At 34.6% G+C, this 13298-nt stretch overlaps 1 protein-coding gene across 3 annotated transcripts in view; it reads left to right on the top strand.

Annotated features, from left to right (window-relative positions):
• The window catches only part of MOXD1 (monooxygenase DBH like 1), a 124257-nt gene that overhangs the window by 80106 nt on the left and 30853 nt on the right, over window positions 1–13298 (top strand). For all 3 annotated transcript variants that reach the window (XM_073022479.1, XM_008007022.3, XM_008007019.3), the window contains exon 10: window positions 3450–3592. In XM_073022479.1, coding sequence (XP_072878580.1) covers window positions 3450–3592 — 143 coding nt within the window. The remainder of the gene's footprint in view (window positions 1–3449; window positions 3593–13298) is intronic.

The raw sequence follows: 13298 nt of genomic DNA, 5'->3' as shown, positions 1-13298 counted from the left end.
TTTTCATCTATTTTTTATTTAGATAAATATTTTGCTGTTTTAGCTTTTACATGGAGCAAGTTGATTCTAAAATTTACACAGAAGAGCAAAATGTTAAAAATCGGCAAGACAAAACTAAAAAGAACAAAATAGAAAACAATCTACTAGATAAGAAGGCTTATTTTAAAACTGGTGATTAATACAGTATGCTTTGAGTCCCAAGTTAGAAGACTTGGAACAGAAGAGGCATCTCAGAAACAGACCTACAAATTCTGCAGATGGAAACTTAGTTTATGACAGACATAGCACTTAGATAAATGGAAAAGGATAAACTTTTTATTAAAGGATGATGCTGGCACTATTGGATATCCCTGACATAAGTAAAACTGAGTCTTAATTTTACAAAATGCATAACAATCAATGCCAGATGTATTAAATATTTAAATGTGAACAGTGAAAATTTAAAACCACTGGAAGAAAAAGTACTTGAACATGTCTTCATGACTTTGGAGTACTTAAGAATTTTTTAAGCAAAACATAAAAAGCACAAACTATGAATAAAAGATTAATGAATTTGACTACATCAAAGCTTTTGCTTACTAAAATAAAACACTATTAAGAAATTAAAAAGAGTTTTAAGCTGGGAAAAAATATTTGCAATACATAGATTAACAGGGCATTAGTATCCAGCTTATAAAACAAAGTCCACAAATCAGTAACAGAAGAGAAGTATACAATAAAATAGGATAAGACAAAAGCATTTCAAAGAAATAACAACCCATATAGGTAATATAAATATATGAAAAGATGCTCAATTTTGTTTAAAACCAAAATCATGCAAATGTAAACCAGAGTAAGATATTTTGAACTCACCGGTTTGGCAAAATTTAAAATAGCATTTCCATTGTGCTGAAACTGGAACACTTATATGTTGCTAGTAGTGATTTGAATTTGTAAAACCATCTTGGGTAAAAACATGGCATTATCTAGTAAAATTAGAGATTCATATATACTCTACTCAATTCCATTCCTATGTAGACTTAACCTTGGAATTACTTTTGCAGAATGTGTTTCAGGAGAGAAATATATAAGCTATTCATAGTTACATGTAATAATATAGGAATGAAAAAATTCTGGAAATATCTCAAATACCCATCAAAAGGAGAACAAATAAATATGGTATTATATAATGAAACAGTGTAAAGTCATGAAAATTAATGAAGGAAAGCTGCCTATATTAACATGAATGTATCTGAAGAACAAATAATGTTGATTGAAAAGAGTGAGCTTGTAGCAGAATATATATAGTGTGATATTATGTATGTAGTTCAAGAAAATTAAGCAATATATTATTTGGGGATACAAACTTCAATATACTGAATGTAAAGTGTAGTGAAAAGTAACAGAAAGAAAAAATATTAACATAGTAATCAGCTTTGGTTGAAATGGGAAGAAGAGGGTTAGAAGCTGGACACACACAGAGTAGTCAAGATACTGGTGTTGGTTTTATTTTTTTCCCATGCCTTATTTATAATTTTTGTTGTTGAAATATTTTACTAAAGATATAATAAATAAGTTATCATTGTAGTGGGTATTTTGGTGCTCTGTCTTGATACCCTCTTCAGGGCCAACACAACCAAACCTCAGCCACTGGGAATATCAGATGACAATATGATATTAACAGCAGTGTACCTCAATGGAAATTCCCCTTGGTATTAGAGAATAACTCCTTAAAATTATACTTCCTACAGTAGGAGAGCCAGCAGTCAATGACTAGTTGGTAAGAGGCTGCAAAGGCCCAGCTTTCTTTCTACAATTTGGTACAACTCTGAACAGCCATCCTAACTTAAGGATATATTAAATACAGCATTTACTGAGGCATCAGATGCAACTTCATTTGCAGATCAGCATCTCCCTTTGCCTAATCCTACCTTGCCCATCAAGTGCAAAATGTCCTGTTTTTGCAATTTGTAAAATCATTGTATATTAGCCCCTACATTAATTTAGAATATAAACAGTATTAAGTTTTTCACCTTTGTTTTTGAAAGTTGGATTTTGTTGGATACAGAATTCTTGGTTGGCAGTTGCTTTTTCCTTTGCAACACTTGTGAATATATAATTATAATATCCATTACTTCCATCATTTATGATGAAATATCAGCTGTCAGTTGTATTCTTGTTCACCTATATGTGATGTGTCATTTTTCTCTTGCTGCTTTCAAGATTTTCTCTTATCTTTGGTTTTCAGCAGTATGACTGTGATGTGTCTAGGTATGACTCTTTTTGTATTTACCTTTGGCTTTTGTTGAGCGTCTTGGGTCTGTAAGTTAATGTTTTTCATTAAATTGGAGATTATTTCAGGCATTATTCCTTTGAATATTTTTTCTACCTTTTTGTCTTCTTCCTCTCATTCTAGAAGTCCAATTATATGTATTTAACATAAATGAAAACATATGTATATGTTAGACATAAATGCTGGAACATTTAATATTGTCCCATAGATCTCTGAAGTATTTTCACTTTTCCTTAGTCTTTTATCTCTCTATTATTTGATTAGGACAATTTTTATTGATTAATCTTCAAGTTCAGTGATATTTTCCTTGCTTATCTGAAACCTGCTGTTGAGCTCATCCTGTGAAGTTTTTATTTTGTTTTGGTACCTCTCAGCTATAGAATTTCTATTTTTAAAAATGTTTTTCTTTCCTGATTTCATTCCTTCTCTGCTCACTCATTTTTAAGATATTTGCCTTTAATTACTTGAGCATGTTTTTCTTTAACTCTTTGAACACTTTTTAAAACAGCTTTATTGAACATATTTTTTTATCTGTTTTCAAGTCATCGTGTGATAAATCCAGCGTCTCAATCTTACAATCCATTTGTACTGACTTTTCTCCATTGAATATAGACAATAATTTACTGTTTCTTTTCCCACTTAATAATTTTTGGTTGAAATTAGACATATTAGATAATATGTTGTAGTAACTCTGGATTCTGTTCTTTTGAGGGTCTTTAATCTTTTTCCAAATTTTAATAAATAATTAACTACCTGGATTCAAAACATGAAATCTTTCTCCCCTGTGGTATGCAGCTGCTGTTTATACACATGAAGACAAGATTCTAGAAAATTCAATTAAATCAGAAAAATGTCCTGAAAAAATTCCTGATTGATTGGTATTAGGCTAATGAAACATCCTTATGATTCTCTGAAATGTTACTGTGTTGAAAAGTTTACATCCCATCAGCAGAATTTTTTAGGTTATTTAAGAAAGGCAAATTTTAAAAGTGGAAATAATTCTATTAATTTTTAATTGTATTACTACCTTTTTAAAAAGCCAGTTTTTTTACTTTTCAGCTTTAAGGTTTGTTAAATTTTAATACTGGAAGGAACTGTATGACATTGATGACTTGTGTACTTTAAATGTCAAAGTTGGTAGACCATATACTTTGCTAAATAAACTCTCTGTTTTCAGGGAGGACTAAGCACCAGGAGTGAAATGTGTCTCTCATACCTTCTTTATTACCCAAGAATCAATCTTACTCGATGTGCAAGTATTCCAGACATTATGGAACAACTTCAGTTCATTGGTGTTAAGGAGATCTACAGACCAGTCACGTAAGTAGTAAATGTATTTCATGACGGGGTAATGTATTTCAGAGGAAGATGGGCTTTATTGTCATACTGGATCCATTACCACATTATAGAAATTTTTATGCACTCTGTTCTATTTGATTACTTTTAACTGGGGAGACCAAGTAACCTTTTTGATTACTATGTCCAGAGTCCCCAAGACCACCCTCAGGTTCTGTGATTTGCTAGGAGTACCTACAGGACTCAGCAAATAGTTGTATTCATGGAAAACATTTATTATGGTGAAAGCATACAAAGCAGAAAGAACAAAAGGAAAAGCTACATGAAGCAAAGTCCAGAGGAAAGCAGGTGCAAGCTTCCAAGAGCCCTCTTCCAGTGGAGTCACACAGAATGCACCAAATTCCACCATCATCAAATTTGACAACATGTATGGAACGTTGTCTATCGGGGAAGCTCATCACAGATTCAGTGCCCAAAGATTTTGGGGGTAACTCGTCATACAGGTGCGCTGTGCCTACCACTTATTAAAATTCCATACTTCCAGATGGAAAGCAGGTGTTCAGCATAAACTGCATTGTTGTACAGTCTAGGCACAATGAGTCACTCTTATCATTAAAGAAAGTTTATGTCCATATAGGAAATCATCTACTATTTAAGTTTCCAGGCACCTGCCAAGGATTATCCTTGCAAGCACGCCTTTCTGAGGTGGGCCTATTGTGTTAACTCTTTAGGTACAATTGTACTCTTTAGGTACAATTATAGGAGCTATTTAAGATATAATAAACAAGACTCATATTATCCCTGCCCTCTTGAGATTATATTCTAGAGTGAGGGAGAGGTAATAAACAAAAAAAAATAAATATGATATTTTAAATAGTAATAGATGTTATGAAGACAAAACAGTGAAGGAAGTATGTAGTTGTTGTCAATAGGATAAAGAAAGCCTCTCTGGGTTGATGATATCTGAGCAGTGACCTCCATGATAAGGAGCCAGCTATAGAGATATGCAAATACTGCAAAGGAAAGAGCCAGTGTAATGACCCATGACCCTGTGGTTAGTCTGAAACTACCACGTTTGTGGAGCAGCAAGAGAGTGCATTTGTCTGGAGAAGAGTGAAGTATGGTAAAGAATAAGTGAGGACACATGAGAACAGGTGGGACCAGGATATTTAGGACTTTATGGGCAACATAAGGCCTTGGGGCTTTAAGTGCAAAGGGAAGCAATTAAAGGATATAAATAAAGTCAATTTGGCTACTATGTTGAAAAAGGACTCTAAGAGGGCTAGACTGGAAGGAATATCAATCAGGAAACTATTGTGATTGTCTAGTTGAGGGATGAAGGTCACTTGTGCCAAGGTGGTGACACTGAGCTGATGAGACACGTTCCATTCTGGTTACCTTTTGAAAGGAGCACCCACAGGCTTGCTGATCAATGGCATCTCAGGGAGGTAGTGAAGGACAGAGTAGAGTGTGAATGGCGTTAGGGGAACAAGCCTGAGGATGATATTGAGAATTCTGTTTCGGATATATTAAGGTTGATGTATCTATTCTTACTGATGTCAGTGAGAAGAATTAGAATGACTGGTGGAAATTTGGAGATGGCTGAATTTGTTTTAATATAAAGAAGAATTTTCTAATGATCATTACTTTTCAAAATGAAAGGTACTGATGTAATTACGTAATTAGAGAAAATATACACATAGAGGTTTTTTTGGTTTTGTTTTTGTTTTTATTGAGACAGAGTTTCACTCTTGTCACCCAGGCTGGAGTGCAGTGATGTGATCTCAGCTTACTGCAACCTCCACCTCCTGGGTTCAAGTGATTCTCCTGCCTCAGCCTTCTGAGTAGCTGGGATTACAGGTGCTTGTCACCATGCCCAGCTAATATTTTGTAGTTTTAGTAGAGACAGGGTTTTGCCATTTTGGGCAGGCTGGTCTCGAACTCCTGACCTCAGGTGATCCGCCCGCTTCGGCCTCCCAGAGTGCTGGGATTACAGGCCTGAGCCACTGTGCCTGGCCATACATAGAGTTTTGAGACATGTATTTAAGGAGAGAGTGAAAAAACATTCAGTGAGGATATGGTAAAATGCAGATGATGAAAGAGAATAGAAATATGATCAAGTTTTTGTGCCTACATATTACAGGATTATAAATTATGAACTGAGACTCACCTCTCTTTTTGAATTAAATTTATCATTCATAGATAGGTTTTATTGGATTTTTATGCAAACAACAAAATAACCACTGGAAGAAATGCCTATTAGATATACAAATAACGAAATGCTTATATAAATTGGTTTATAGTTTACTAAAGTATTTTCGTATGCATGATTTTATGTAATTCATTTTTACACAATTCCAACAAGTAGAGCAAGACATGCAATCCCAGCTTTATAGGGGAGGAAATAGAAACCAAGAGATTAAGAAATTATTCAACATTATATAGTACATAATAAAAGGGAGAGTGGGGTTTGTATGTAGTCTCTGATCTCTTTCTCTCCATACAATATGAACATATAGGTCAATGTATAAATATACATAAATATATAACAAATAAATAATTACATATGTAAGCAAATTAAAACAACAAAAATCCAAGCATCACATAAAATATCATTTTAAAAACACTAGGATATAATCTTGGTTTTCAAATATTGATGTTATATTGTTCCTTACTTAGCTTTGAGTAGTCTTTTTCTCATTTAGAATATGTTTTACATATTGAATGGAAATTTTCTAATCGATGGTTAATTTGAGAGAATGTTAAAAACAAAAGGATATTAAAAGCTGTATGTTTGCAAGATGATTGAAATGCATTCTATGGCCTATTTTATTTTTTCTTAAGTTTAAATGGTATGAAGCCTTTCCCAATGAGCTCTGCCAGTGTCCGTAACTTTGGTCTCCCTCAGGAAATACTCAAGTTGGGTTTTCATCATTTGGAAAGACAGGAAGAATTGCTTTACAGAATAAGGCTAGTTTTGAGATGTCATTCTCCAGTGCCAAAAAAAAAAAAAAGGACAAAACCCATTTAACTTCATGGTTAAATTTATTCCTCAAAATTATGAGCAAAAAAGAGTCTCTATTTAAAAATACATGTTTCGACTTTAGATTAGACACTCAAATCTAGTTCATCACCGCAGTGACATAAATGATAGTGAAGGCCAAACTAACAAGGTGCTGGCTCAAAAATCAGAATGAAAAATGACTTAGGTGCTTTTTTTTTCTGTTTTGCATAAAAGAATATTACCAATTGGTATTCAGCATACAGTACTAAAAAGGAATATCATATAACATGAACAAAAATCTTCTATTCTGTGCTTTTCATATAATGATTAATCAGGTTCTATAATTTATTTTAAACATTCTATAGCAATCCTAGGAAGGATTGATAGAAAACATGAGACAACTACGTCTTGTCTCAATTTTATTGTCTGTTCTCGGGGGTGCTATTTCTGTCTGCCTCCTACAGATCTGGCAAGTCTTAGGGAAAAACAAAAAACTCACAAAGATCAAATAACAAAATAGATAATTAGTTTAGATAAATTGTGTATTCCCTGTCATACCATAAATCAAGACTGAATATGCAGGTCTGGTGAGATATAAGTAATGGAAATTTCCTGTGTTATTGGTTCTGTTCCTAAAAAAGCATCCATAGCTGTTTCTCTTCCTCTGTGCAGGAAAAATCACTTTGTGTTTTTACTATTTAAAACTCACACATGCTTGTTATAAAGAGTTCAGGTAATGCAGAACAAGTTGTTACAAAGAAGGCAAAAGCAACCACCTCAAATTCTACTCAAAATAAACATTGCTAACATGTTGATTGAATGTTATGCTAGACATCTTAATATGCATATATTTATATAAAATGAATTGATTAAATACTGTTACAAGATTATAATTTGTGCAGTAATTTTTAAAAACCATTGAATTTTATTTTTGTTTTAACTTATAAGAAAGAAACTAAAGTAAAACTGAACATTTGCTGAAGTTCAAATAAATGTTGTCGGTGGTGTTTTAACCACAAGAAATAATATTTTATAAAGAGGATTGCAAATGTTGACAAAATACGTTTTGTCAAGTTGTTAGATTCACTATATGTCTCAATTTTAGGTCATGAAAGATGAAGATGTTTATACTTTCACATTTTTCCCACTTCTGCTTTCTATACCACCAAATATTTATTATTTATATTATAATTACTATATTGTCAAGATTTTTAATGTTTACACTTAATTATGAAACTGTAATTCCTAGAATATTTAACATGACTTGTATGTATAAATCGATTCAATGATAACCCTAATTTTTATGATTTCTACATTAACGAGTTTTTAAATTTGAGTCATTAGAATTTTATCTTCAAGTTGTTTAATCAATAGGGGCTTCTGAGTGCCTTATGCCTCAAGTTCTTCCACATGTGGGAATTTCTACGCTTTTATTTGGACAGCAGTTTGGCTGGATATAATATTTTGGGGTCATATTTCTTTCCCTTGGGAGATCTCTCTGGACCAATGGAATAATTTTTCCTTTACCTGTAGGATTCATAAGTCAAACTGAATACACTTTAGTGTTGAGCATCTGAATTAAGTTTTCCTGGAACACAAAGTGTTCTTATTTATTTATTTATCTATTTATTCTAAAAACAGACAAACAAAAAACGGGATACATGTGCAGAATGTGCAGTTTTGTTACATAGGAATGTGAGTGCCATGGTGGTTTGCTGCACCTATTGACCCATCCTCTAAATTCCCTCCCGTCACCCCCCATCCCCCAACAGGCCCCGGTGTATGTTGTTCCTCTCTCTGTGTCCATGTGTTCTCATTGTTCAACTCCCACTTAAGAGTGAGAGTATGTGGTATTTGGTTTTCTGTTCCTGTGTCAGTTTGCTGAGGACATTGGCTTCCATCTTCATCCATGTCCCTTCAAAGGACATGATCTCATTCCTTTTTGTGGCAGCATAGTATTCCATAGTGTATATGTACCACATTGTCTGTGTCCAGTCTATTATTGATGGGCATTTGGGTTGGTTCCATGGCTTTGCTATTGTAAATAGTGTTGCAATAAACATACAAGTGCATGTGTCTTTATAGTAGAGTGATTTATATTCTTTTGGGTATATACCAAGAATGGGATATTGCTGGGTCAAATGGTATTTCTGGTTCTAGATCCTTGAAGAATTGTCATACTGTCTTCCACAGTGGTGGAAATAATTTACATTCCCACCAACAGTGTAAAAATGTTCCTATTTCTCCACAGACTCACCAGCATCTGTTGTTTCCTGACTTTTTAATAAATGCCATTCTGACTGGAATGAGATGGTATCTCATTGTGGTTTTGATTTGCATTTCTCTGATGATTAGTGATGTTGAGTTTTTTTCATGTTTTTTGGCCACATAAATGTCTTCTTTTGAGAAGTGTCTGTTCATATCCTTTGCTGACTTCTCGATGGGATTTTTTTTTCTTGTAAATTTGTTTAAGTTTCCTGTAAGTTCTGGATATTAGACCTTTGTTGGATGGGTAGATTGCAAAAATTTTCTCCTATTCTGTGGGTTGTCTCTTTGCTCTGATGATAGTTTCTTTTGCTGTGCAGAAGCTCTTTAGTTGAATGAGATCCCATTTGTCAATTTTGGCTTTTGTTGCAATTGCTTTTGGCATTTTTGTCATGAAGTCTTTGCCCATGTCTGTGTCCTGAATGGTATTGCCTAGGTTTTCTTCTAGGGTTTCTATGGTTTGCAGTTTTACACTTAAGTCTTTAAACCATCTTGAGTTTTTTTGTATAAGATGTAAGGAAGGAGTTCAGTTTCAGTTTTCAGCATATGGCTAAGCAGCTTTCCCAGCACCATTTAGTGAATAGGAGATCCTTTCCCTATTGCTTGTTTTTGCCAAGTTTGTTAATGGTTGTAGATGTTTCGTGTTATTTCTGAGGTCTCTGTTCTGCTCCATTGGTCTGTATATCTGTTTTTGCACCAGTACCATGCTGTTTTGGTCACTGTAGCCTTGTAGTATAGTTTGAAGTCAGGTAGTGTGATGCCTCCAGCTTTGTTCTTTTTGCTTAGGATTGTCTTAGCTATACAGGGTCCTCTTTGATTCCATAGATATTTACAATAGTTGCTGCTAATTCTGTGAAGAATGTCAGTGGTAGTTTGATGGGAATAGCATTGAATCTATAAATTATGTTGGGCAGTATGACCATTTTCATGATATTGATTCTTCCTATCCATGAAAATGGAGTGATTTTCCATTTATTTTTGTCCTCTTTTATTTCCTTGAGCAGTGGTTTGTAGTTCTCCTTAAAGAGGTCCTTCACATCCCTTGTTAGCTGTATTCGTAGGTATTTTATTCTCTTTGTAGCGATTGTGAATGGAAGTTCATTCATGATTTGACTCTCTGCTTGTCTATTGTTGCTGTAAAGGAATACTTGTGATTTTTGCACATTGATTTTGTATCCTGAGACTTTGCTGAAGTTGCTTATCAGTTTAAGAAGTCTTGGGGCTGAGATGATGGGGTTTTCTAAATATGAAATTATGTCATCTGCAAACAGAGATAATTTGACTTTTTCCCTTCCTATTCAAATATCCTTTGTTTCTTTCTATTGCCTGATTGCCCTGGCCAAAATATCGAATACTCTGTTGAATAGGAGTGGTGAGAGAGGGCATGCTTGTCTTGTACCAGTTTTCAAAGGGAGTACTTCCGGCTTTTGCCCATTCAATATGGTATTGGCTGTGGCATTGACATAAATAGCTCTTATTATTTTGAGATATTTCCATCAATACCTTGTTTACTGAGAATTTTCAACATGAAGGGATGTTGAATTTTATCAAAGGCCTTTTGTACATCTATTGAGATGTGGTTTTTGACTTTTATTCTGTTTATGTGATGGATTATGTTTATTGATTTGCATGGGTTTAACCTGCCTTGTATCCCAGGGATGAAGCTGACTTGACTGTGGTGGATAAGCTTTTTGATGTGCGGTTGGATTTGGTTTGCCAGTATTTTATTGAGGATTTTCACATTGATATTCATAAGGAATATTGTCCTGAAGTTTTCTTTTTTGTTGCATCTCTTCCCAGTTTTGGTATCAAGATGATGCTGGCTTCATAAAATGAGTTAGGGAGGAGTCCCTCTTTTTCAATTGTTTGGAATAGTTTCAGAAGGAATGGTAACAGTTCCTCTCTGTATTTCTGGTAGAATTCAGCTGTGGATCCATCTGGTCATGGGATTTTTTTGGTTAGTAGGCTATTAATTACTGCCTCAATTTCAGAACTTGTTATTGGTCTATTCAGGTATTCTACTTCTTCCTGGTTTAGTCTTGGGAAGGTGTATGTGTCCAGGAACTTACCCATTTATTCTAGATGTTCTAGTTTTTTTGCATAGAGGTGTTTATATTCTCTGATGGTAGTTTGTATTTCTGTGGGGTCAGTGGTGACATCCTCTTCGTCATTTTGTATTGTGTCTATTTGATTCTTCTCTCTTTTCTTCTTTATTATCTAGCTAGTGGTCTATCTATTTTGTTATTTTTTTTTTTTCCAAAAAACCACTTCCTGGATTCATTGATTTTTTTGGAGAGTTTTTCTTGTCTCTATCTCCACCAGTTCTTTTCTGATTTTAGTTATTTCTTGTCTTCTGCTAGCTTTTGGATTAGTTTTCTCTTGCCTCTCTATCTCTTTTAACTGTGATGTTAAGGTGTTGATCTGAGATCTTTCTAGCTTTCTGATGTGGGCATTTAGTGCTATAAATTTCCCTCTTAACACTGCTTTAGCTGTGTCCCAGAAATTCTGATATGTTGTCTCTTGGTTCTCATTAGTTTCAAAGAACTTCTTGATTTCTGTGTTAATTTCATTATTTACCCAGGAGTCATTCAGGACCAGGTTGTTCAATTTCCATTAATTGTATGGTTTTGAATGAGTTTCTTAATCCTGAGTTCTAATTTGATTGCACTATGATCTGAGAGACTGTTTGTTTAATGATTTCAGTTCTTTTGCATTTGCCGAAAAGTGTTTTACTTCCAATTATGTGGTCGATTTTAGAATAAGTGCCATGTGGCACTGAGAAGGATGTATATTCTGTTGATTTCAGGTAGACAGTTCAGTAGACGTCTACTAGATCCACTTGATCCAGTGCTGATTTCAAGTCCTGAATATCCTTGTTAATTTTCTGTCTTGTTGTTCTGTCTAATACTGACAGTGGGATGTTAAAGTCTGCCATTATTGTTGTGTGGGAGTCTATGTCTCTTTGTAGGGCTCTAAGAACTTGTTTTATGAATCTGTGTGCTCCTGTATTGCGTGCATATATATTTAGAATAGTTAACTCTTCTTGTTGAATTGTTCCCCTTACCATTATGTAATGCCCTTCTTTGTCTTTTTTGATATTTGTTGGTCTAAACTCTATTTTGTCAGAGACTAGGATTGCAACCCCTGCTTTTTTTTTCTTTCAATTTGCTTGGTAAATTTTCTTCCATCGCTTTATTTTGAGCCTATGTGTGTCTTTGCATGTGAGATGCATCTCCTGAATACAGCATGCTAATAAAGGGTCTTGACTCTATCCAATTTGCCAATCAGTGTCTTTTAATTGGGGCCTTTAGCCCATTTACATTCAAGGTTAGTGTTGTTATGTGTGAATTTGATCCTGTCATCATGCTGCCATTTGGTGATTCCACACACTAGTTGATGCAGTTTCTTCATAGTGTCATTGGTCTTTACAATTTGGTATGTTTTCGCTGTAGCTGGTACCAGTTTTTCCTTTCCATGTTTAGTGCTTCTTTCAGGAGCTTTTCCAGGGCAGGCCTGGTGGTGTCAAAATCCCTCAGCATTTGCTTATCTAAAAAAGATTTTATTTCTCCTTCACTTATGAAGCTTAGTTTGGTGGATATGAAATTCTTGGTTGAAAATTCTTTTCTTTAAGAATGTTGAATATTGGCCCCCAATCTCTTCTGGCTTTAGAGTTTCTGCTGAGAGGTCCACTGTTAGTCAGATGGGCTTCCCTTTGTAGGTGACCTGGCCTTTCTCTCTGGCTGCCCTTAACAGTTTGTCCTCCATTTTGACCTTGGAGGATCTGATGATTATGTGTCTTGGGGTTGATCTTCTCGTGGAGTATCTTAATGGTGTTCTCTGTATTTCCTGATTTGCATGTTGACCTGTCTTTTAGGTTGGGGAAGTTCTCCTGGATAATATCCCGAAGCATGTTTTCCAGCTTGTTTCCATTTTCCCCATCTCCTTCTGGAACTCCAATGACTCATAGGTTAGGTCTTTTTATGAAGTCTTATATTTCTTGGATGCTTTGTTCATTCCTTTTCATTCTTTTTACTTTAGTCTTCTCTGCATGCCTTATTTCAGCAAAGTGGTCTTCAAATTCTGATATCTTTTCTTCTGCTTGGTTGATTTGACTGTTGATACTTGTGTGTGCTTCACGAAATTCTCGTGCTGTGTTTTTCAGCTTCATCAGGTCATTTATGTTCCTCTCTAAACTGATTATTCTTGTTAGCAGTTCCTCAGCCTTTTACTAAGGTTCTTAGCTTCTTTGCATTGAGTTAGAATATACTCCTTTAGTTCAGCATAGTTTGTATTACCCATCTTCTGAAGCCTACTTCTGTCAATTCATCCACCTGATCCTCTATCCATTTCTGCACCCTTGATGGAGAGATGTTGCAATCATTTAGAGGAGAAGAGGCACTCTGGCCTTTTGGATTTTCAGCATTTTTTCATTGAATCTTTCTCATCTTCATGAGTTTGTCT

The sequence above is a fragment of the Chlorocebus sabaeus genome, chromosome 13 (assembly GCF_047675955.1).
Source record: "Chlorocebus sabaeus isolate Y175 chromosome 13, mChlSab1.0.hap1, whole genome shotgun sequence".
Taxonomy (NCBI): domain Eukaryota; kingdom Metazoa; phylum Chordata; class Mammalia; order Primates; family Cercopithecidae; genus Chlorocebus; species Chlorocebus sabaeus.
The sequence above is the reverse complement of the archived record's forward strand: the minus strand, read 5'-3'. Positions and strand labels throughout refer to the sequence as shown.